Source organism: Chiloscyllium punctatum, chromosome 16 (assembly GCF_047496795.1).
Source record: "Chiloscyllium punctatum isolate Juve2018m chromosome 16, sChiPun1.3, whole genome shotgun sequence".
Taxonomy (NCBI): Eukaryota; Metazoa; Chordata; class Chondrichthyes; order Orectolobiformes; family Hemiscylliidae; genus Chiloscyllium; species Chiloscyllium punctatum.
The window spans coordinates 14,392,039-14,418,202 of NC_092754.1; the positions used below are offsets into that span (position 1 = coordinate 14,392,039).

A 26,164-nucleotide genomic window follows, 5' to 3' on the forward strand; every position below is an offset into this window, starting at 1 on the left:
GCAGGAGGATATCAACAGTCTGGTCAGGTGGACAGAGCAATGGCAAAAGGAATTTAACCTTGAAAAGCTGGAGATACTACACTTGGGGAGAGCCAACAAGGCAAGTGATTATATTATGACTGATTGGACCCTGAGAATTACCAAAGATCAGGGGGAGCTTGATGTGCATGTCCACAGATTCCTGATGTTGGCTGGGTAAGTAGATAGTGGTTAAGAAGGCATATGAAATACTTGTTTTTAGTTTAAGCACAGAATACAAGAGCAAAGACGTTACGCTGGATCTTTATAAAATGTTGATTAGGTCATAACCTTGTGCACCTCAATCAGGTCCTCTTTCCAAGGACAACAACCCCAGCCTATCCAATCTGGAGTACTGTTTGCTGTTCTGATGACCACATTGTGGGAAGGAATTGATTCCACTAGAGAGGGTGCAGAGGTGATTAACCAGATGCTGCCTGGACTGAATGCCTTGCTAAACTGCATTCAGATCACATCAAACTCATTGCCATCATCAACAGTCCAGGTTATCTCCTCAAAGAATTTGATAAAGTTTGTCAAACACAGCCTTCCCTTAACAAATCTGTGCTGACTATCCCTAATAAATTCCTGCCTCTCTAAGTGCAGATATATTCTGTCGGAATTCTTTCATAAGTATTCCATCGAGATCAGACTGACTGACCTGTAATTTTCTGGAGAGTTCGGATAGATTAGATTAGATTCCCTATAGTGTGGAAACAGGCCCAGGCTGGGATTGTTTTCCTTAGAACAGCAAAGATTGAGAAAGGACTGTATAATTATGAGGGGCAGTGATTAGATGGATAGAAAGGCATTTTTTCCATTAGTATTGGGGGTCAAAAACCAGGAGGCACAGATTTAAGGCAAGCACTTGGAGGCTAAGAAGAGAATTGAGATTTTGTTTTTACACAGAGGATCATGGGAGTCTAGAACTTATTGCTTGAAAGGGTGGTTGAATCAAAAACTTTAACAATATTTAAGCAGTATTTAGATATTTACTTGTGTTGCCAAACACTCCAGGGCTGTTGTTCAACAGCTGGAAAATGGGATTAGGATAATCAGATCTCAGTAGATCATCGTGGAAACAATGGGCTGAAAGGCTTTCTTTTGTGCTGTAAATTTCTCTGAATTTAGACTAACGACCATGTTACTCCTGAGACTCATTCATTTCTCATGTGTTGGATTTAATAACCCCTTCATGTACGATGAGAAGACATAAATTGAAAAAAACTGTCTGGTTTAGATCGCTTGATTTGAGAGAATGTATCTGTTTGGTTTTCCATCTCTTTCCTGTCCTGAAAGCACTAACCCATCAGTTCACATTGATTATTCCATTCTGTTCTGTTAAAATCAGTGATACCTCTCTCTCTCTCTCTCTCTCTTTAGAGAATCAAACCTTAAGGGATCACAGATCAGAGAATTAACATTACAGTACTGTAGCTAATTCTCTGACAAGTGGTCCCAAACACAGCTCACCATCACTTTATTTTCCTTTAGTAGTATTTGACACTTGCTCGCCAAACTGTTTTTTCATTCATGTGTCATTATCAGAAAATTAAAATGACTGAAAGAGTGTAAGGGGGTAAGAACCAATGGTTGAATGTTCTGGTAAGTGGTAGCCTATTCAGTGCTGTCCGAAAGATTTGTTACAGTGAACTTTGTGTAGTTACTTCCTGTAACAGATATGCTAGTGGCTACAAACCTACCCCCACATCATGGAACTGGTAGCACTTCCCACAGTGAATTCCAGGCATGGCTTGAGCATAAACTTTGCAACTGTCTTTGGTGCGAGTGAGGGTACTGGGGATATGCCCTCCTTTCTCACACAGTATGTGAAGAAGCAAAAATTATTCACCGAATTAACAATGAACTGAATAGAACTTGCCTTAGATTGAAGTTAGCTTGAACTCAGGACTCTGCTCTGTGAAACAGGAGCATCTATATCCTTGCAGAGAAACAACTCATTCATTTTAAATTGGTTGTTTATTTTATCATTCATTTTCCAGTCTAAAAGTCTCCCTATGAGGATGAGCTGGATCCGTGGTTTATGCAAGCAATTCCACCTACACTGTATTCCTAATCACCAGCCCCAGTTCTCTCCACCCTTCTTCACATGTTCCAAATAATTCTGTACATGTCAATACTGCAAAGTCCTTTGTACTTGCAACTTCCATTTCTTCATGTGATGTAATCTGCGTACTTAACGAGCAAAAGTACGCCCCACCCCACTTAAACCATGATGAAAATGAAATTTATCTTTCACCATCCATACTATATGTTGCCATATTCAATTATAAAGCAAAGTAATGTTGCCAAAGTCCTACCGGATCATTGGACTGCCCTCTCATTAGAGAAGTGGTGGTTTAACCTGACAGTCGCCATGCCTTATTTGGGGAGAGATTCAGAAGAAGAGTCCTTCTAAGAAAGATCTCAAAATTAAAAGCAACCTAGTGGAAAAGAGAAAAGAATGCCTGACCAATAACAGGGGGAATTGATACTTCTCTTCCCAATGTTATTTGTATTTCCCTGTCAATCCTTCGCCGAAAAAGCAGACAGGAATATACTCCCTCACCTAATTCAAAAACAATTGCTCAGCGATGCAACCTGGGACTGGCTCTTCCTTTGACTTTCCTTTCTTACCTGTTGGGAAATAAGTGGGTATTTTCTCAGCAACTGATGCTAGCAGCACAGCCGAGATTGTAACTCAATGTACGTGGGGTTGCAGCCACAACTCTGGTGCATGCAGGATTCAGCATACCAAAAGGTCTTAATGTTCTTATCTCTATCACTGGATATGGTATAATTTGCCAATTTTTCCAAGCCCAAGGGGCTTTACAAATGACAACCAGTGAACAAACTGTCAAAATTTGCCAATTTATATGTAAATTGTTTGTTGTCAGGAACCGTGCCAAACTTGCAATGAAGTATAACAATTTGCCTTCTGCAATCGAGCTCAGTATCAAATTTTCAACTAGCTTTATGTTTGCCAAGTGAAAATTTATCATGCCCACTTATTAACTACCTGCAGGTAAGGCCTTGTTGCAATTGTCATCTGGATTATTTCTGTCGGTTAGATTGTGATGAGTTTATTAAATAGCGTTGGAGAAATAAAATAAATCACCTCATTGATACCACAGCTATTTACGACATTCAGCAAATTCTGTTTGGCAGCAATGTTATTATAGAAATGATCTCTGAACTTATAGGGTCCTCATGCTTTGCTTTGCCAGACAGTGCAGTTATGATCCACCTTCTCTATTGCTTCCTACATGCAATGAAATTTCCAAACATAGGTGAAAATTGATTATCTTGATCTAATTTCCTGTTTAGATAAATACAGTTTGGTTACAGACTGGTGTAACGCAGGCTCTTTCCAATGCATGTGCTGATATCAACCATGACAATGGTACTGCAAATGATCTTTGTGCTTCTAGATTAATGATGAGAAAAAGAAGCCAATTTTCCCTTCAGGATTACTTGTCACTAACTCCTGGGTGAGGACATGATTATGATTGGGTTAAGTCTCATACTCAATCACGATACAACTCCACAGCTGAATAATTTATCAGCAACCTCAAATTACATTTATTATTTACAATAATATTATCTGTGCAAATTGACCGCTTGAGTAAGACTAAAAGCTGAACGACATTTATTGATCTTTCCTAAAATGAGGAGAGAAGAGGAGAAATTGGAAAAGGAAAACAAGGTTGTTAGTGAATTGAAGCCTGTAATCCTGCCTCAGGAATGTGTCTTCTGAACCCTAGACTGAGTTGGTGCGTTATAGTCCATTGAGATCTTCATGACTCTCATTCTGTTTATTCACATGTCATTCCAGATAAATAATAAAATGGAGTAAGTTAGACAAATGGAAAATGTTATCATTTCACTGTTGGGTCCATATGCTTCCTTCTGGGTGAATCCTCTTTGGACCGTCATTATTCAGTCTGTCTTGGTCACATTTTATAGCCTGTATGTCACTGCCGTCCTTCCAGGCCAGTCTGCTCCAGCAAGTCACCTGATCAGGGTGGAAGGAAACAACCTTGCTCAGTACATTGATGACGCTGTCACAGGACGGCAGAGCGTCTTGGTGCCATTTGAGCCTCCACAGGTATATTGCAAACATTTGTCTTTACTTTTTGCTTTTATTTCTGAGCAAAGTAGATTAGATGGAAATGTCCTTGATCCAGTTAGGAAGGAAGATATATTTCTGTGAAATGTGAACAAATAAAGAAGTTTGGCTCATCCTAAAATAATTGTGCTTCACACTTTGATCATAACTGCAATAGAATCATGAATTAGGAGTAAGTGTCTTTTGTAATATTTTCAACAATAATTGAAATAGGAAATAGGAGTGGGTTAGAACCCCCTGAGTTCAAGACCCACTCCAGGGCCCAAATATTCCAGCACTGGTTGAGGTAACTCAGTATGTATCAATGCTAGTCCCCAACCTGGCTAAATGAGGAGAGTTTGCAGCAGTAAGGGCATCCAGCTATAAAACTACCTGCCAAATTAAAAAAAAAGGGTGGCTGTTATAAAAGTGATCAAACAACATTGTTAAAAATCACACAACACCAGGTATAGTCCAACAGGTTTATTTGGAAACATTAGCTTTTGGAGCACTGTTCCTTCGTCAAGTGATTGTGAAGAATAAGACCATAAGACACAGAATTTATAGCAAAAGATTGTAGTGTCATGCAACTGAAATGATAATATTGAACAAACCTGGATTGTTGTTAAGTCTTTCATCTTCTAGAATGGATTGCAGGTTTCGGTTCATTAGTATGTAAATCCCAGAACTTCTTTTAAGTCACCTTCTCGAGATAACTTAAGGTTTTATAACAAAAGGTGACATCTCAGCTCAGACAATGGATTAAAGGTGTGAGGTTAGAGTCTGTCTGTATCCGAGTCTTGAGTCAGACTGGCTCTATTTACAAAGTGGAATTTACAAACTATTTCATGTATTGACTGCCTGCAGAGGCTGATCGCCAAGTTCAGTACCCATGAGAATGGCCTCAACTGGGACCTCGGGTTCATGTCACACTACAGGTGACCGCACTATACTGTACACTCTCCCACACACACACACAGCACACATACACACACACATTCTTAAATACTCACACGCTCATGCAGACCCTCTCTCATACAAACGCACTCTCTCATACATACACCCTCCTCACTCATACCCTTGCACACACCCTCTCACAGGCTTATACTCCATCACACCCACACACACACACACTTTATGAAGCTTTCACACGTGCAAATACACTCAATCTCACATGCACACACTTTCTGTCTCTCTCATGCACGCGCTCACGCTTATAAGTCTATGGGGTGAATTTGTATTTGCAGAATTATTATTTGCAGATACATTCTATTTTGCTCAAAAAATGCACAGTCTGTAGGCAGTCAATGCAGACAGTTAATACACGTAATATTTTGTAAATTCCACTTTGGAAATAGAACCAGTCTGACTCAAGGTTAGAATACAGACAGACTCTAACCTCACACCTTTAATGCATTGTCTGAACTGAGATGTCACCTTTTGTTATGAAACCTTAAATTATCTCGAGAAGGTGACCTAAAAGAAGTTCTGGGATTTACATATAAATGAACCGAAACCTGCAACCATTCTAAAAGAAGAAAGACTTAACAATCCAGGTTTGTTCAGTGTATTATTTCAGTTGCATGACACTGTAATCTTTTGCTATAAATTGTGACTGATGGTCTTATTCTCCACAACCACCTAATGAAGGAGCAGCGCTCTGAAAGCCAGTGCCTCCAAATAAACCTGTTGGACTATAACCTGGTGTTGTGTGATTTTTAACTTTGTCCACCCCAGTCCAACACCGGCTCATCCACATCAGAACCACCATTGTGGAATTCCCATGTAACATGGGAAAAGAGAAAAAAATGAAGAATCATTCAAATAGATGATGAATGTGGACCAGGCTCATCAGTTAGTTATAGTCTCCAGCTAGATTATTCTTGCAGTTAAAACTTGAACAATTCGTATCCATTCATGGGATGTGGCGTCACCAGCTGAGACAGAATTATGGACAAATGTATCTGCAACAGGTAGATTGGTGAGGACTAGGTCAAGAATGTTTTTCCTTCTTGCTGGTTCCCTTACCATCTGATGTGGACCCAATCTAGCAAGTGTATACATTAGGACATGGCCAACTCAGTCAGTAGTGGTGCTACCGAGCTACTGTTGATGAGGGGTATTGAAGTCCATCACCCAGAATGCACACTCACTACTTCCTCCAAGTGGTGTTGAATGTAAAAGGATTTATGATCCATCAGCCAAGTGGGGTAATTGGGTGGTAATCAGCAGGAGGTTTCTCGCCAGCAAAGGTAGACCAAGGAATTGATTAAGAAGGGGAAAGTAGAGTATGAGAGTAAGTTGCAGGGAACATAAGAACTGACTATAAAAGCCTATGTTAGTAGAGCAATGGTGTTGGAGAAATTAATGGGATTAAAGACGAGTAAACCTCCAGGGGCTGAGAATCTACATTGCTGAGTGCTTAAGGAAATAGCCCTAGAAATAGTTTGACCTGATGCGATGTGATTTTTAAAAATTCATTGATGGGATGTTGATGTTACAGGCTAGGCCAGCATTCATTGTCCATCCAAAGTTGCCCAGATGAGTCAAAACATTGCTGTAGGTCTGGAGTTGCCTATAGGCCGAACTTCATGGTGTTCGCAATCAATGTTCAGGTTTCCCAGGGCATGACTGTGTCAGTCTGTTGCTCAACTACAGTGTGAGATTGCTCTCTCAATTTTTATGTATATTCATAAAGATGACTTTGCAGGACCAAAATGCTTTGTTGCCTTTTTCATTTCTGGTGTCAAGTTTGTTGCCACGTGGCCCATCCAGTTTCATTCCTTTCCTTAGACTTTGTAACAGTTTGATATAACAAAGTTTCTTGCTCGGGCCACATTGCTGTTGTATGTAGAGCAGATCAAGTAAAAACGACAGATTTCCTTTTCTAAAGCACTCTAGTGAACCAGCTGAATTTTAAGACAGTCAACAATGATCACATTCGGCTATCTTTCAATTCCAGATTTCTATTGAATTAAAATTTCATAATCTGCCATAATGGATTCAAATCTATATCTTCAGAATACTAGTATGGGGCTCTGGATTACTGCTATGCCAACACTTCTCCAGTATATGAGAAATTATAACAAGATATAATAATGTAGAAATTATTATGTTTGAGATTATTAAAACTATGTTAAGCCAAATTCTGGATCCTGAATCAAAATTGGTATTTTATGGAAGAAAATCCCTTAAATGACAGAGTCCTGAGGTTATACTGACACCTAGTGTAAGATATGGAATGATTATTGTTGGAATCTAAGGGGCCCATATTCTGCCATCACTTAATGAGAACAGGGATTAAAACTATAAAAAGTATTGCAGTATCAGGTAAATTCTGATTGTTCTTTTATCTAATAATGCACTTAGTATATATCACAGTGTTAAATCTTGTACATTACATACTGATTTAAAACTGTCAGTTTAGAATATAAGGTAGTAAGGACAACAAATTCTGAAAACAGCATCACAAGGTATGTCCTTTCTTATGCATAGGCTAGACTCTTCAGCTGTGTCATTACAGTGATATACAATTGTGAAGGAGTTGCCCTAGAATTTCTGAACGATGAACTCTCATAGCATCAGATCAAAATTGGTCAGGGAAATCTCCTGCTGATTACCACCTATTGCCCCCACTTGGCTGCTAACTCAGAACTATTCTATGCTGAACAGAACTTGGAAGAAGTAATGATGTAGTCTGGATGGTGAACTTCCTTATCTACAACCAAAAGTGGCTAAGTTGCACCAACACTGATCAAGCTGGCTGAGTCCTAAAGGATATAGCTGCTAGAGTGAGTCTGAGGCAGGTAGTGGGGAATCAACAAGAAAGATCTAGTTGACCTCAGCTTCACCAGTGTGTCTCTCTTGGATGCAGCTAACCATAGCAGTATGTAGACATGACCGCTGCAAAGTCTTTGTTCGTAATTATATAATTATTGCTAAATGACACTGACTTTGAACAGAAGTAGCAATTCAGCAGTGGACATTCATGAGGTGCTATGAACATCAGAAGAGAACAGTGGCCAAACCATGCCTTACAAGGGAAGTTAGAGGGAGTATTAGATGCAAAAAAGAAGCATCCAAATTGGCAAGCAGAAACAATAGACCTGAGAATTGGGAACAGTGTACAAGTCAGCAAAGGTGGACCAAGGAATTGATTAAGAAGGGGAAATTAGAGTATGAGAGTAAGTTGCAGGGAACATAAGAACCGACTGTAAAAGCCTATATTAGTAGAGCAATGGTGTTGGAGAAATTAATGGGATTAAAGACTAGTAAATCTCCAGGGGCTGATAATCTACATTGCTGAGTGCTTAAGGAAATAGCCCTAGAAATAGTGGATGCACTGGTGGTCACGTTCCAAGATTCTTTAGACTCTGGAATAGTTCCTACAGATTGCAGGTTAGCTCATGTAATCCCACTATTTGAAAATAGGAATTATTGACTATTGAGTCTGATGTCAGTAGTGGGGAAGATGCTAGAGTCCATTACCAAGGACTTTATAGAATGAGTACTTCGAAAACAGTGGTATAGTCTGACACAGTGAGCATGCATTTACAAAAATGAAATCATGCCTGACAAATCTACTGGAATTCTTTGAGGATTTAATATAGATTTGATCAGGGGAGCCAGTGGGTGTGATTTATTTAAACTTGCAGAAGGCTTTCGATGAAGTTCCACATAATGTGTAAAACTATAGTGTATGGGATATTAGCTGATGTATTGAGGTGGATAGGAAATGGTTAGCACATAGGAAATAAAGAGTAGGAATAAATGGGTCTTTTTCTGAATGGCAGGCAGTGACTAGTGGTGTACTGCAAGGATTGGTACTGGGACCCCAGCTGTTCACAGTATATGTTAATGATTTAGATGAAGGAACTAAATATGATATCTCCAAATTTGCAAATGACTCAAAGCTGAATGAAAGGGTGAGCTGTAAGGAGGATGCAGAAATGTTGCCGTGTGATTTGGATAAGTTGAGTGAGTAGGCAAGTGCAGTATAATGTGGATAAATGTGAGGTTACCCACTTTGGTACTAAAAATAGGAAGGCAGATTACTACTTGAACAGCTATAAATTGAGAGAGGGGAATGTTCAACAAGACCTGGGTTTCCTCGTGCCCCACTTGCTAAAAGTAAGCATGCAGATGCAGCAGGCAGTAAAGAAAGTGTTGGTCTTCATAGTGAGAAGATTCAAGTACAAGAACAAGGATGTCTTACTGCAGTTATACAAGGCATTGGTGAAGCCACACCGGAATAGTGTATTTAGTTTTGGTCTGCTTCTTAGAGGAAGGATGTTCCCAATGGTTGGGAAATCCAGTACCAGGGGTCATAGTTTAAGGATAAGGATCTTTTTGAACTGAGATGATGAGAAATTTTTTTCACCCAGAGAGTGGTGAGCCTGTGGAATTCACTACCACAGAAAGTGGTTGAGGCCAAACCATTTTCAAGAATGAGGTAGATATAATTCTCTGGCTGAAGGGATCAAGGGATAAGAGGGTATGGATGAGGGTATGGAGCTTGATGATTAGTCATGATTATATTGAATGGTGGAGTAGGCTTGATGGGTCAAGTGGCTCTCTTGCTCCTATCATCTATGTTTATATGTAACCTTATGGCCCAATACGACCCACACGCTAAAATTATCATCAGGTTGGGAGACCAGCTCTGGTTCAGTAAAGACTGCAGAAGGAAATGCCAGGAGCAAAACCAAGTATACCTAAAAATGAGTTGTCAACCTGAAGAAACTACAAAACATATCTACTTATATAAAAACAACAAACTGGATGCTGGAAAACTGAAATAAAAACAGAAGAAACTCAGTAGGACTGGCAGCATCTGTTGAGAGAAAAACAGAGTTAGCATTTCGAGTCCTGACAAAGGGTCACTCGACTCAAAATGTGAACAAAGAACGATGTCAGACAGCAGAAGCAACATGTAATAGGCAGGTCTAAGCGATCCCATAATCACAAGATCTAAGTTCTGCCGTCCTGAAAAATCCTGTCATGAATAGTGGTGGATCATTAAACAACTAACAGATGGTGATTACTCTACAAATATCCCACCCTGAGTTTTGGAGGAGACTAGTATATCAATGCAAATGACAACATTGAAGTATTTGATCCACTTCAGCCAGAAGTGCTGAGTAGATTATCCATCTCAGCCTCTTCCTGAGAACCCCAGAATCTCAGATTCCAGTCTTCAACCAAAGCTCTTTATTCCACATGAAACTGAAACATGGCTGAATACGCTGAATAAAAGAAAAATTGGGGGCCTTGACAAAATTCTATAACAGTACTGAAGACTTGTGCTCCAGAATTAGTTGCTGCCGAACTGTGCTGTTCCATTACAACTACAACTGTAACATCTACCCAACAATATGAAAAACTACCCAGGTATCAACATCCCCAAGCTGCATGGAAGTATAGTTGTTGGGAGGTTCCACAGTTTCTGACGGGCGTGTCAAAGCATTGGCTTCTACTTTAGGAAGCTGCTGAAACACAGACCTCAGCTATCCAAGCAGCAGGAAAATATTAAGAGGGAATATTGCCAGTTATGTTGTGAATACAAAAAAAATCAAAAGGACAAATTCAACTCCGTTAATTATCATCAATCTATTCTCGATCATTAGCAAAGTGATGAAAGGGAGCATCAAAAATGCTATCTGGTGCAATTGCAAAGGAATAATCTGTTCATTTAAGTTCAGTTTCACTTCTGCTAGGGCCACTTGGGTCCCCAAGTCCTTAAAATCTTGGTTCAAACAAGGTTAAAAGAGCTGAACTTCAGAGGTGGGCTGATAGTAACTGCCCTTGACATCAAGGCAGCATTCGACTAAGTATGGCATCATGGAACCTTAACAAAACTGGAGTCAATGGGAATCAGGGAAGTCATACCTAGCACGGTATGACTTTAGAAGATGGGTTTGTTTCTTGAAAAACTCAAACAACTCAGCCCAAATACATCACTGCAGGAGTTGTGACCTAGGCCCAACCTTCTTCACCTGTTTGACCGGCACCTTATCCACCCCACCTTCAACTTCATTGCCTTCACACTGATGCACAGACATCTTCCAAACTGATGACTTCGACTACCTACGTGGACTAGAGCAGCAAATGCATGGGGACATCATCATCTGCAAGGTACCCTCCTATATATACCATCCTGTCTTGGAACTGTATCACGATTTCTACATTATTGTTGGATCAAAATCCTGGAACTCCATTTCTAACAATACAGTGGGTGTTCATACAATTCTAGAACTTAGCAGCAGCTCATCATAGCTTTCTCCAGGGCAATTACAGATGGGCAATAAGTACTGTCCTAGTCAGCAACACCTACAGCCCTTGCACAAATAATAAAAAACCAACCTTGAGTTGATCATGGACAAGCACTAAAAAGAAATGGTAGATTGGTATTGCAGCAGTGTCCTTTTGCTGTGTTAAATGGAGAAATTCCAATGAACTGCTATAATGGAGGATATCAATAATGTTTAGAAAAGAAGTTGTGCTAAATTTAGAAGCAAACTTTAGGAGATCGGAAGATGGTAGAGGTTGTTAGTAAGAAATAGTTGAAGTGGAGATATGAAATGGAACTTATTTTCAATGCTATTACTATTATAACACAGATTGATACTATATTGTTATGTACTGATTTGTTTATTGCTTAGTACTATATGGAATGATTGATCTGTCTGCTTTGGATAGGTAGGAACAGAGTTCACTACAATTCTCTACAACTTCATGTGTAACAGTAGCTGTGTAGGTGGAATGAATCGACGACCCATCCTCATCATCATCACCTTAGAAACAAGAGAGTGAGTAGCCATCTCTAAAGAATGTTGTTTTACAATCACTGTTGCTCAGTTTCAAAGTCATTCATAAAAGGCACAAGAGGGAAAGCTGACATTCAGGGTAAATGGTTGAATTTTAGCAGCTCTCTGGGGATGAAATCAGAGGCAAAATGGCTTGCAAATGATCTGTTGACTTTCCATTGTTATTCCATTTGCCAATGGTGAAAAAAGTGGCAGATGGTTCATGCACCTAAAATGCAACTGAGACACTTAAGTGACCATTTAAGTATCTGTTCTCATCTTGTTGGCATTTTATAAGTGGTTGGGCATCCCCAGACCTACCTTTGAATTGGGTGTTTGATGTTGGCAACAGTCTGCTGTCCTGACTGGGAGTTACATAGCCTTTGCCACGGTGCAGTCCAAGGTTCTGCTACCCACCAAAGCAGGATTGTCTCCCATTTTGACTAGAAGCTGCTGGACCCTTGCCACCTCCAGAAAATTCATCCCTTGTAGCACCATTTGCTCAAGGTGATTCTGTTCCAACCATTGTACGAATCTGTATTCTCTTTCCCATCCTTGCTAAACCAATTTTGTTCCCTGTCTCCCAATGGATCATAAATATAACTTTTTCCCACATATTACAGATCCAGAGTCTGGCCTCATGCAACCTAAGTCTCTCAAGGCTTGGATTCTTTAGTTTTATCAATTATATCTCCAGTGCAGGCTCTCTCCTTCATTGCATCTTCAACTGCCTTTTCCCCTTTCTGAGGAACAATCTGCAAAAATCTTTCTACCCTCCCTTTCCATATTTAAAACCTTCTTAAATAATTTCTTCAACCAGAGGTTTCTGATCCTTCTGATTGCCACAAAAGTACAATATTTGCTCCAGTTCTCCTCTATGTGAAATGCCTTTGAAGGTTTTTCCTCAGTAGAGGGAGCATAGCTACTTGGGTTTCATTGGGTGATGGTCATGGTGAGGTTCATGCAATTCTCTGTCAAATGAATGCCCTTGTCATCTCCTTCAGTGGCCAGGTACTTGGACGCCGCTCATTTGAAGGTCGAATTTGTGCTTGCCCAGGAAGAGATCGAAAAGCAGATGAGGACCATTACCGTGAGCAGCAAGCCATCAATGAGAGTGCAGCAAAGAATGGAAATGGTAACAAACGCAGTAAGTCTTGCAGATCTGAATACAGGCAGGTGATGAGTTTGATGGTTGAAGGTGCCATTAGTGTCATTAGTATTAAAATTAGATTAGATAGTATGGCATCCTCTGTCTTGGTCTTCCATGCTATAGCCTTCAAAAGCTGAGAGATCAACCTGGTTTTCGTTCTTACTGTTAAACTTCTCATTGTCCAGATTATCTTGAAAGGTTTCTGTTTACTGTCATTAGCCATGCAACCTCTACATACAATGACACAAATAGAATGAGATCAATTTAACATAGATAGGAATTCCCTGGCTGCATGACACCGCTAGTTAATCCACAAAGGCTACACATTACCAAACCATTGTTTTTATTTTATTCAGAATTAAAATTCTATGTTACTGTAAGAAAAACATGGAATTTAATTTCAAACTTCTGTTCAATATAAACGCATAACGACTTTTATGCTGCCCAATCTGGCCTGGGGTAATTTAGGAGATTCAAAGTGAAATATCTTAGAAAAGATTATTAAGTACAGAGGAATGACAATGAAAAATGACTAGATGGTACTGTCTTTTGTGTTTCAGCCTTCAAACAGACACCACAAGGAGTTCAAGGGCCTAATACAGGTATCAAAAAGAGGAGGCATGGAGACGAGGAGTTCTTCTATGTACCTGTGAGTATTTGCTTCTTTAGCCATCGAAGCAATCATGTTGCCTCCTTAGCTCATTCTATACTTATTTCTCTACCACTTGTAACAACAGGAAGCTTTCACAGTTAAATAGTTCAGTGATGTTTGCAGAAACAGGGCTTAATCTGTAGAGTAGGATCGGGTGCTTGCAGTTCTCCACTCCTGTTTTGTGTGTGAATGTAAGCAAGAATACTTGATGGACTATTTAATGCAATCTTATTCTCGCCCAATTCTCAGACGAGCTCTCATTTTATGAGCTGTTGCAGTGCAGTGCTAATGTCCCTTCCTCTGAGTCAAAAGGCCCAAGTTCAAGATCCACCTGTTTCAGAGATATGTCATAACACATCTGAACAGGTTGATTAAAAATATCAATGCTCAACCAATATCCATTTGTGCATACTTCCAAACACTGATCACTCGGATCAGTAAGCCTAGCCAATTAATCCATTCCCAACCCCCAGCACATCTGTAGTTAACTGTTGCACCACCACCAACCAGACCAAAATTAGATGAATCTTTACATTTGTTTCCTTTTCCATTTGATTATATTGATCAATAACAATTTTCATCTATTCAACACTTTTGCAAATCGTTTATTGATTATGTTGTTAAAGATACACAGTCCTTGTCCTTAATCAAAGTCCTATCAGCTAGGATACATGTTGTAGTTATCAGTTAAATATCTGTGATGCTGCATCCTATTAATAAACCAACAATCAAAGAAAAGATTTGAGTTTTGCTTTGTAATTCACAATCTGTCTTAGAAACATTTAACACCCTTAACATTCCAGGTACTTCCAAAGCAAAGTATAAAGAAATGGGATACTGTGTTATGAGGAATCACATTACTAAATGGTATTCAAAGAGATAGATCCTTAAAGTACAGTTGAGAGAACTGGTCTAGATAAATAAATCATAAGTTGAACATTGGTGGAGAGAAGGCACCTCTTTACAAGATAAGCAGTATCACCATTGGACAGTGGAACAGTTCACTTTCTGCAACCCACTCCCCAAAATTTTGAAAAAACGGTATTTTTAAACAATGGTTATATTAACCAAAGTGAAAGATGATAATAAAAAGACTTGTAATTATAGAATGCCTTTTATACCACGAGGACCTTCAAAAGCACATTACAGTCAGTGATGTACTTTTGAAACGTCATGATGGTTATGATACAGGAAAATCTGCAACTGTTTTGCACACAGTAAGATCCCACACCCAGTGATGAGATAATAGTTAGTAAGTCTTTTTAGTTAAGGGATAAATATGAGACAGGTTGCCATTGCTCCCCTATTCTTCGATTGTGCTTTGCGATCTTTTACATTCATCTAAGTAGACTGGACATCAATTTTACAACCCACCTGAACATCGACACCTTCAATAGTATAGTGCAACACTCTGTTTTACTACATTGGGAGTGCTAGCTTAGACTTTATACACAAGTTCCTGGCATGAGACTTCAATTCACAACCATCTGAGTCAGAGGCAATACCACCCACTGAATCACAATTGGGACCAAATGTTGAGCAAAGGTACAGGTTTCAATTTAGAGTGTCCTGTGTCAACATCAAAAGTTTTCAGGTTATTCGTAATTTGCATTTTGTTGCAGAATAAACTTCCTTGTTCTGATTTTTCCCCACAGATGCTGCCAGACCTGCTGAGTTTCTTGAGCAATTTTGTTTTTGCTTCACACTTACTTGTGCTCCGCTACACCCTCAGCCTCAAAAAAGCAGCCCCGTGATATCAATTTGGTATTTCTATTTTCTACACATACTATCCTGAAGACTTCACTGATTGAGATAGGTTAACTGACAATTACTACAGCAGTATAAAAATTATTTGTGCAATGAACCCACAGCTGTTAATCGGAATCAGAGATGTAATGTAGTCATGGAAAAGCACTTAGAGCAAATCACATACCCACTGCCTTGGGAATACTGTATGTCCCAGTGTGACTGTTTGCTAGGTTTCTGTTCTTGGTACCTGATAGCAAAAATTCATATCCTGCAACTTTGGACCTTGACAGAAATTCAGTTTTCATTTAGTTTTTAAACTGTATTAAAAATGGATCAAAGTGTGATGGGTTCCAAAAACCAGCAATCCTCTTGCAGCTTCTCTTCAATGAGATGAGTTACGCCAACTGGTTCACTTAGCTGCCTTGGCAAAAATAAACCAAAAATGTCCAAGTTTCTGTACCTGAAATCTGTACTTAGTTTGTTGACCTCAACTTTAGCACTAGTTGGAGTGCTACAGTTTCCCTGGGCCATTGAGAGGATAATTCACCCAGGGTTCTTACTATTTTTTAATTCAGTGGTTTCCAGTTATTCAGTGAGATCTGATTTGATCTGTCTATGCTTCCTGAACAATGCTTGGGCAAGATCAAAAATTAGAAAATCAGAGGAGAAAGAAGGGGAAAAATACCTTTTCTAAAAAATTAGGTAACAATTATGAGTATTAGAAATTAGTCTGATAGTCTCAATATTGCCCACAGGTACGAGGAAGAGAGAATTTTGAAGTCCTCATGAAGATCAAGGAGAGCCTGGAGCTGATGGAATTGGTGCCTCAGCAGCTTATCGACTCATACCGGCAGCAGCAACAGCAACTGCTTCAACGCCAGTTAGTTCCTATATCATTCCTTTTACTTATTATTACTTAGGTACTTCTCAAAATTCCTGCAACCATTCCAGTCCCTTCATTTTTTAGTCTAAAATACTCTCTCATCATCTCTTTCATTGAACAATGGCCATCAGCAAGAGACAGATTCCTCCCCAACTTTGATATTCAGATGACAGAACCCATTCCTGCTGTGAAGCAAGACTGCTCATAAGCTTTGTCCTTGGCCAAAACCAAAAAAACACTGGATTGTGAAAAACTCAGTAGCATCTGCAGTCATTGTTTTTACCCAGAATTACTCAGAAGCTCACTCCCCACATTTCTATCAGTAATTACATAATAGCCAAACCCAAACTGAACCACAAATGTAGTCAAACGTGAGATAAAGATATGTTTGCATTCTGCACATCTAGCCAATTGCAGGGCAATACAGTGTAGCAGCTGGTCTTTATTCCTTTTAGACAGCATTGGGTCTTACTGAGTTATGATTCTACAACTATTCACAAACTTGCAGTTCCTTGCCTGGGTGTCCATTCGTCAACTGAGTGTCAGCAAGCTATTTAGCTGGGGAGGGTGTTGCAATAAAGTCTGATCTTGTTCTTGTCTGACATTTGCATATATTTGTTTCCTAGTAGGCATCATGGTTAGCCTTCAGGATTGGCAGCATTCGTGGGTTTATCTCTCTCTCTAGTTATAGACGCTGAGAATAAACTAGCTGGTCTCAACCGAAAGACTGAACCTGCGAACTTTGAATTCCATTTGGCTCAGTTTCTTACCCATTTCTTTCATGTAGCTTTCGCGAGCATAACAAGTGAAGGAAAGTTCCTAATTCTTTGTAACATGTGGAATAAACTTGCAAATCATTTTTTTATTTTGTTTTGAGCAGACAGCAGGCTTCATCTTCTTATGGCACAGTGATACCACCCACAAGCAAGGTACCCAATATGATGAACAAACTGCCTTCTGTCAACCAACTGGTGGGACAGCCTTCCCAGCACAGCCCAAGTACCTCAGCCAACCTTGGACATATGGGTAATTCAACACAGGCACTGTGTATACATAAGGACTTTGGTGCCTTTGAGGATGTGCACATTTATTGACCTCAAGAATCAGCATTACATGGGAATGTGATATTTCTCCTTTCCATTATGCTACCCAACAACCTGTTTCAATTCAAAATCTTAACATCAGCCCCAGCTACTGTATTCTCTGTTTTATCCATGTGTGGTCAGATTTTATTAATTTTATTGAGACACATCCACTTTTAATGATTTTGTCCCTTGTAAACATTTTAAATTGATCCATTGTCAGTCATTCCCTTTGGTATAGTCCCCATTTTCACTCCCTCAGATTCAAGAGAAGAAGAATGACTCTAGTGTTAATTGGTTTAGCTATTCATCGCCAAATTTGTCTCATTCAACACATATTATTGGGTCTCATCTTCCTATGCCAATATTGCCCACAAGTTCAGAGTCATCCTGGAGAGGAATGATATCCCAGAATTTCTAGCTCTGCTCTCTCTTTCCTTCAATTTTTTGCCCTACTTCAACTCTCCAAATCAAAATCAAAACTATGAGCTTTTGGATTTCTTGATCACTAAGATTTAGCTGCATTACTATCTTCATCTTGCCCACCAATCTAAACAGCCTGGCATGCTCCTCACTCCCTTTTCCCCTAATCTTTCTTCAGTCCTATCTTCCCTTATGACCCCCCAGTTTACTTTCTCCATGAGACCAATACTCAACTAACCAGCGTCATTCCTGTTCCTCGCTATCCATATTTGCAAACAGTTTTATCTCCTCTGTTGCTACAACTCTGCCCTTTCATAACAGCATCATCAACCTTCTCATCAAAATACTCTTACTTGACCCTGCAAATTATCATGCCATCTACAACCATCCTTTCCTCTCCAGTCCCACAATATTTTATCACCTAAGTTTGTCATCATTTTTTCACAATTCTGTGTTTGAATTTCTCCAGTCAGGATTCCATTCCTTTCATGGTGCTAATCAAAATCACCAAAGCCATCCTCTGTGACCATAATAGCTTATATATCTTTATCTTCCTCAAAATTTCTACATGCTTTGACAGGATCAGCCACTTCATTCTCCTTTGACACATTTGTTCTGCTGTCAAGCGCAGTGGGATCCCTTCACTTTTGACAATGTAATCAGAACCATCTGCAATAATGGTTTCTCTTCCCTTCTCCTCACCATTATCTTTGGAGTTTTTTCTAAGGATCCATTCAGCGTACAATGGAATCTCTCATACACAGGAGAAGTGATTTCTCAACTTTAAACAAACATACTGAAAAAGCTGAGCAGGTCAAACAACATCTGTAGAGAGAAACAGTTTCATGTCAAGATGACCATTCACCAGATTTCCAGCATCCACTGTATTTTGCATTTATATAGTTGTATAAGTGATTCCCCAATTAAGTGTTCCGAATGTAAAGAAGCATTCAGGGAGAGAACATTCAGGAAACAGCAGGTCCATGCTCAGAAAACCTCGATGTGAATACCAGTTTCTTCCCTTTCAAGTATATTCTGTATATTCAAATGTATTTCAAGTTCAATTCTGGTCTCCCTGCTGTAGGAAAGATGTTGTGAAACTTGAAAGGGTTCAAAAAAGATTTACAAGGATGTTACCAGAATTGGAAAGTTTGAGCTATAGGAGAGGCTGAATAGGCTGGAGCTATTTTCCGTGGATTGTCAGAGGCTATTGGGTGATCTTATAGAGGTTTATAAAATCATGAGGAGCATGCATAGGGTGAATAGCCAAGATCTTTTCCCCAGGGTAGGGGAATCCAAAACTAGAAGGTGTAGCTTTAAAGTGGGAGGAGAAAGCTTTAAAAGGGACGTAAGAGGCAACTTTTTCCATGCAGAGGGTTAGAGGCTAGTCCAATTTCATCTAAAAGGCACCTGAATAGGAAAGGTTTAGAGGGATATGAGCTAAATGCTAGCAAATAGAACTAGATTAACTTATCTGGTTGGCATGAATGAGTTGGATCAGTGTCTGTTTCTGCGCTACATCTCGATGACTCTATATTTGGGCACTTTTGTAAATTATGAATAATGTTTTCTACATCCCAACAAAGTATCTTTTGTGCTAACAAACTGAAGCAAAGGTGGCAAACATTTCATCAACCACCAATAAAAAGTCCAGAGATTAGAAGAAATCAGCATTGAAACAGAGGGATATTGCCTTCAAATTTTTAAAATTGTTTTCTGCTTTGTAGGCCAAACTCTAATGAACAGTCACCATCATCATCACCATCATCATATACCAACTAATGGCAATGTGAATGGAGGAAATTCCTCACAATCGGCAGGCATAGGGCCAACTTCACACTGCACTCCTCCCCCACCCTACACCGCAGACCCAGCTTTAGTCAGGTAAGCCATCAGTTTTACACCGGATAGACCTTTTGCAGATGATCAGCTGTGGATATTTCTTTCCTACAAAGATAACAATTAATTAACTTTATGTAACTTGAAGTCACGTAGGCTCGTGTAATGATGTAACTGTAACTTGATATTCAATTCTTGGATTAGCAAAACAGATTTACCTTTCCCAGTAATGCATCATGGTGAACCTATAAGCAGTTGAGCCAGCAGGGCTTCATGGTACAATCTTCGATCTCTGCTTTTAGCTGATACCTGCCAGAGTAGTTGTAGTGATGTCATATGTCCCCTTGATCAGAAAAGATAGAAATTACTCGGGCTTTCCCTCCTCACAATTCAGCAGCCCCTGCTGGAAAACGAGCACTGCAGATGGTGCTTGAGGACAGGATCAGTCTTGGAAACTCTTCTCAAAATCAAACCTGCCAACATTCACTGTTTAGATTCAAAAGTGAATAAAAATCATTTTTGAAGAGAGAGGCATCAGAAGATGACAGGCAGCTTAGGAAATGTCCAAGTCACATCCTTCAGAAGAGAAAAGGTTAGGTTGGTGAGAATAATAACTTCAAATAGTGATTGGGTAGATGCTGCTATCCAAGGTGCCCATATTAGCATTCAGCTCAATAAAATCTATAACATTTTCTGGTTAATAAACCTGTAATATTTTCTGGTCAGCCCATTCAAGCTCAGTAAACCTGTACTGTTTTGTAGTCAGCCTCATTCTATGTATTTATTGAATTTTCTTTCATAGTTTTTTAACAGGTCTGGGCTGTCCTAACTGTCTGGAATATTTCACCTCACAAGGGCTGCAGACAATGTACCACTTGCAGAACCTTTCCTTGGAGGTACTGTTTACAATTACTTAGGTGGTTATGAACAGAAATAATGACAGCTGGGTTCTTCCCCTTCCTGAAAAATAATGCAAAAGTGTGGCTCATGCTTTGGTAGAATTCCCTGTGTCTCAAGAGTTCTCAATCTTGACTATACCAGTTTGGTGAAAGCACATAGCAAATTGGGAATTCCCACCTTGAGGGAGGGGAGAGCCTTCATTAGGGTCTCCTTAGAGCAACTTCCTTGCAAACCAGATAGTATAAGGAACCCATTAGTTAGGCAGTCTGTAGACAAAGCCATATTGAAGCACGAGGTGTTGATGCACCCAATATGCTATAACAATGCTTTTTTCAAACTACTTAGATGTAACGTTGTCCCCATTCCTTCATCCTATTAAACAATTTTTTTAAAGTTCACTTGCCCCCTTCGCCTTCAATGAAGGTGTTTACTTTTGCTTGGATACAGTTCTGTGACCAGTGAATAAGTCTAAGTACTGTGCCATAATGATAATATTTTACGTCTGTCTCTGTCGATCCAATCCTTACCTGACATAACATGCCCAAAGTCTAAGAGGGGATCACTAAGTTGAAAACAGTAACAGAATTCAACCTGATGTTTCATTCCTTTCCCTGGCCCTCAGGCACAGAGGCTCATTGTTAACATCAGAATTGCTACTTAGCAGAGACCAGCTAATAAACCATGGCTTGCCTTTTCCAATCTATATTGTTCAGTTGTACTCTATCAGTTGTACACCAGTTCAGTTGTACACCAACAAAACTATCAGTGATTTCAAGAGAGACCAGAATAACCTTCGGTCCTTCATCTGCAAATGCTCCACTTTCTTTTCCTCCTAATAGATTTGGACTTTTAAAAAAAATTTCTCCCATCCTCTCCCCTTCTTTTTGATAACATTGTCCAGGGACAGAGTGGCCGTATGGGAATTTAGAAGATAAGTGGTTCCACGAAAATTACTAAATTATTATCTAAACTCCTTTCACCACCACTGTTTTCTCTGTGAGTGCCTGGAAGAAGCCCTTCTGGGGAAGCCATTTTATCTGTAGCAATGTTCCTTCTAAGGTCTTTGGGTGCAATTCACCCTCTAACAGGTTGCTCAAGTGGCCATTCTTCTTGTGTGATCTCAGACAGTGAATGCTGGGAGGTATCCAACCATAAGGGAATTACAACCTGATCCAGTGTCCATCACAAGCACTTTCCAGCAGGAGTCACTTTTTTCAATGTGCTAGATCATTCAGATGTTTAAAGGCTTGTTACAACCTTCTCAGGGCAAGATGATGGACAGTAGACAACATATTGCTATCAATTATTATATTCCGAGAATTCACTTAAATACTCTGGTGCATTCTGTTACTAAGTCATTTAAAGTTACCCTTTTCTTCTTCATTAGGATCTGGGAGCACTAAAGATTCCAGAACAGTACCGCCTTCTGATTTGGAGAGGGCTTCAAGAGTTCAAACAGGGGCACGACTATAGCTCGCAGCAGCTGATCAGGTCAAGCAACAACACCGGCACAATCAGTGGGGAACTGCAGCGCCAACGGGTGATGGAAGCTGTCCACTTCAGAGTGCGTCACACCATCACCATTCCCAATCGGGGGGATGACTGGGGAGACTTTGGTTTCGATGTACCAGACTGCAAGACTCGGAAACAATCAATCAAAGAGGAGTTTACTGAGAGTGAGCTAAATTAAAGACAGAAAAGGGAAATGCTGATTAAAACAGAAACCCTGCAGTTTTCCATCTTGCTAAAAGCACTGACTGTTGTAAAATAAGCTGAGAGTGTGTACATACCATATATGCTGTCGTGCTACAAACCGTTGTCCCTGGTGGGTTCATACCCATGCACATTGAATACTTTATTTGCAAAGCAAAAGGGTTTCGATAATCAAACATGGGTCATTGGATCACCTCATCATTGGTTCTTCTTCCAGCTACATTTTTTCTTCTTTCCTTGTCCTTTACCTTCATACAATCAATTCCAACCAGGAGGGCAGATTCCCTCCTTCCAGATTTACACAAGTGCCACAATCCCTACATCCCATCAATCCATGAATACGGGTCTATGGAACTTCTTGTTCCATTTAAACTCAGCAAATTCCACATTCCTCCTACCTCCTCCTTTATGTTCTGTCAACCTCTTGGGATTTGACATTCATTGACTTTTTACTGGTCTCCCAAATTATCTTTCTAAACATTCAAAGTTTGTCCGTTCACTGCAGGAGGGGGTGGGTTTGCTGTTCCTCATTATTTATAAAATTGTAAACTTCCATAGTTGAGATTTTTTTTCCTTGATGGTAAAGAAATTGTTTGGTAACGTGAACAAAATATGTACTTAAATTTTACAATCACTCCAGTCAGAAAACATTTCAGCTCTATTACAGATCTCCCATCCTTATCTAGTTCTGGTCTTTGTGCACTCTCTCTAACAGACATCTTGTGGGATGGTGAGCATGGCTAGGAGAGAGGATTGAAGCGGAATGAGTGGGGCAATGTGAACATTTTAGATTTACAATTAAAGTGAAGTGACTTGTGTGTCCCAGGAAGGGAGGGGGGAGTTTGATAGCTTACTGGATGAGGGCAGTCTTCTAAGAACTCTGGGAGTTAAATATACACTGGAAATATGAAATAAAACAGAACATGCTGGCTACATACTGCAGCCTGCACAGCATTAAAAATGAAAAATCACACAATAGCAGGTTATAGTCCAGTGGATTTATTTGGAAGCAGTAGCTTTTGGAGCACTGCTCCTTCATCAGGTGGTTGTGGAGAACAAGATCATGATCACAGAATTTATAGTCAAAGGTGTCCAGTGTTCATGGAGATGTGATACATTAAAACATGAAAGATTTAATCTAAAATTGTTTAGAATGGGATATGCTGGTTTCTATTCTTTGACATGTAAATCCCAGAACATCTTTTAAATTACATTCTCAAAATAGCTCAGCACAGATAGACTTCACACCTATTGTTAGAAAAACTGAGAACAGAAACCAGCATAGCCCATTCTAAAAGATGAAAGATTTAATCTAAAATTGGTTAATCACACATCCATGACACTGGACTCATTTGACTATAAATTCTGATCATGACCTTGTTCTCTACAACCACCTGAAGAAGGAGTGGCGCTCCGAAAGCTAGTGCTTCCAAATAAACCTGTTGGACTATAACCTAGTATTGTGTAATTTTTAACTTTGTACATCCCAGTCCAACACTGGCTCCTCCAAATCATAGCATTAAAAAAGATAGAATAACTTTTCAGTTATGGAACTAAAAACTGGAATGGAAACAAACCTTTTAAACATGTTCCAATGAGTTTAATATTTCCCTTTAGTATTTATTCTATTTCCTTTTGCCAACATAAGCACTCATTGAATGGACTCTTGTGCCTTCCCACATGGTGGGTTTAGTCATGGGGAGCATTTAAAAGAGTGACATGTGTGCACCTCGCTCCCTTCCTGCCTGCACCTGCATTAAGTCCATGGTTGGAAGTCTATGGAAAGCCTTCCCACCCCATGTCAAATGAAAACTTCCATGGTTATTTTTACCCATTTAAGGACATCAGTCCACAAATTCTTGCCGAGCAGGTGGATGTGTTTGGCGGGAGATGTTTCCCCTTCAAAGACATGCAGTGACCAAGTGAGAAATCCAGCAGCGGGAAGGGTAGTGGAGCAGAAGACTGGGTGGAGATATTAATGCCCTTGCTGCTGACCCTACTAAAACCCCCTTACTGCCATCACTGCCTTTCCCCTGGGTCTGTCCACAAAATCAAGCCGTGTGTGTGTGTGTGTTGTTCTGATAGCAATCATCACCTCTGCATAGGCTTTACCATTCACAAGAATTGCTGGTCAGGAGCTCTTGGTACGTGAGACTTTTCTTGACTCTTTGAAGGTCTGTCGCTGGTCTGTTAAATGCCTGAATGGCAAAGAGGCAATTTAGGGTTCTTGCTAGCTCTCCAGTAGCTGACTCAAGATTTTGTTAATCTCAGTATGATCCAATTCTCTGAAGGGATTGGTGATCTTCCAGTTCCTGAAAAGCATCTATACCTGACCCAAAAACAATTTTTTTTCTTCTTTTCTAAACTCTTTGGCATGAGCTTAAAATGAGCCAGACTGATGGGATAACAGCTGTACCACATCATCAAGCAATCTGTTCGGGACCAATTGGTTATTCAGAACTCACCAAGTTAATTCTTGATCCAATCCAGTGCAAAACATCAAAGGAACAGGAAATTTGCAGAGGGTAAAACAAGCTGCCATTTTGCTATTGCTTTTTTTGTCCAAGAGGAATTTCAACTCTATTTATGTTCAGTTGAACCCTTAGTTAACCTTTAAAATCTACATGAAGGCTATCCTTCGGGGTGGCACGGTGGCTCAATGGTTAGTACTATTGCCCTACAGTGCCAGGGATCTGGGTTCAATTCCACACTCAGGTGGCTGTCTATGTTGAGTTAGTACATTCTCCCTGCGTCTGCATAGGTTTTCTCTGGTTTCCTCCCACAGTCCAAAGAGATTCAGGTTAGGTGGACTGGCCATGCTAAATTGCCCATACTGTTCTGGGATGTCCAGCCTCGGTGGATTAGCCATGGGAAATGCAAGGTTACAGGAATGGGTCTGATGGGATGCTCTTCAAAAGGTCTGTGTGGACTAGATAGACCAAATAATCTGCTCCCACTCTATATGGATTCTATAATTCAAGTTGTCTATAGCCCTCTGCATAACGTTGCCTGCCTTATCATTCTCTTATGTAGTTGAAATTCTCATCCCTACCTTTACCTCTATGGTTAGCTCTACCAAGTCTCCTTTGAGAGCCCAACTATGTTATATCAAATTGCACATTGTAATCACCTGCAGCCTCTCGTATTAAATCCTGATTATCTATGATCTGTTACCCTCAGGAGGTGAGATCAGTTTCTTATTCCCATAAGCACTATTTCACATTCTTTGCCTCTAATCATTTGTAGCTCAGGACTTTGAAATGTCATCCTTAACCAATGCCCCTTTCCTCCAAGTCTATTTGACAACACTTCAGTTACTTCTGTAATCTTCTGTAAAACACTTCTTGTTTAGTGAAGTACTTTGTGATGTCCTGTTACGTGCTGGTATAAATCTGAGCAATTGTTGTTGCTTAGCAGGGGGAAGGTAGGATTATCCTTACTATTTAAACAAACTGAGTGCCAAGAATAAGATTATTTGTTAATTCAACTGGAAGCTTCACATATTCAAGAACCATAAACAAGAAGTACAATGTAATCCTCAATTCTTACTTATTCCATGCTTGGCATTATATTGATAGTAAATTTAACAATCAGAATAAATAACAACAGTTTTAGTCCAATCTTGAGAAGTAACAGTGATGTCATCATCCAATTTGAGTAGGAAATAATAAGAAATAGGAGGTGGCCATTTGGCTGCTCAAAACTACTTGGCCATTCAGTATATCACAGCTGATCTGAGATTCCTCACCTCCACTTTCCCTGTGACAAAACATATCTATCTTTGATGACATTATTTGTTTCATTAAAAAAGACAGAAGACAACTTAATTTAAATTTTGAGAT

General features: G+C 39.7%; 1 protein-coding gene across 4 annotated transcripts in view; it reads left to right on the forward strand.

The window, feature by feature from the left end:
• Positions 1 to 25,942, forward strand: part of tp73 (tumor protein p73) — a 238,693-nt gene extending 212,751 nt beyond the window's left edge. For 3 of the 4 annotated variants that reach the window (XM_072586272.1, XM_072586273.1, XM_072586275.1), the window contains 9 exons: positions 4,011 to 4,126; positions 11,825 to 11,934; positions 12,936 to 13,078; positions 13,642 to 13,730; positions 16,238 to 16,362; positions 17,246 to 17,391; positions 19,598 to 19,754; positions 20,512 to 20,605; positions 21,997 to 25,942. In XM_072586272.1, coding sequence (XP_072442373.1) covers positions 4,011 to 4,126; positions 11,825 to 11,934; positions 12,936 to 13,078; positions 13,642 to 13,730; positions 16,238 to 16,362; positions 17,246 to 17,391; positions 19,598 to 19,754; positions 20,512 to 20,605; positions 21,997 to 22,299 — 1,283 coding nt within the window. In that variant the 3' untranslated portion in view covers positions 22,300 to 25,942. The remainder of the gene's footprint in view (positions 1 to 4,010; positions 4,127 to 11,824; positions 11,935 to 12,935; positions 13,079 to 13,641; positions 13,731 to 16,237; positions 16,363 to 17,245; positions 17,392 to 19,597; positions 19,755 to 20,511; positions 20,606 to 21,996) is intronic. The other variant, XM_072586274.1, reaches the window with a different exon arrangement.
• Positions 25,943 to 26,164: the final 222 nt, after the last annotated feature.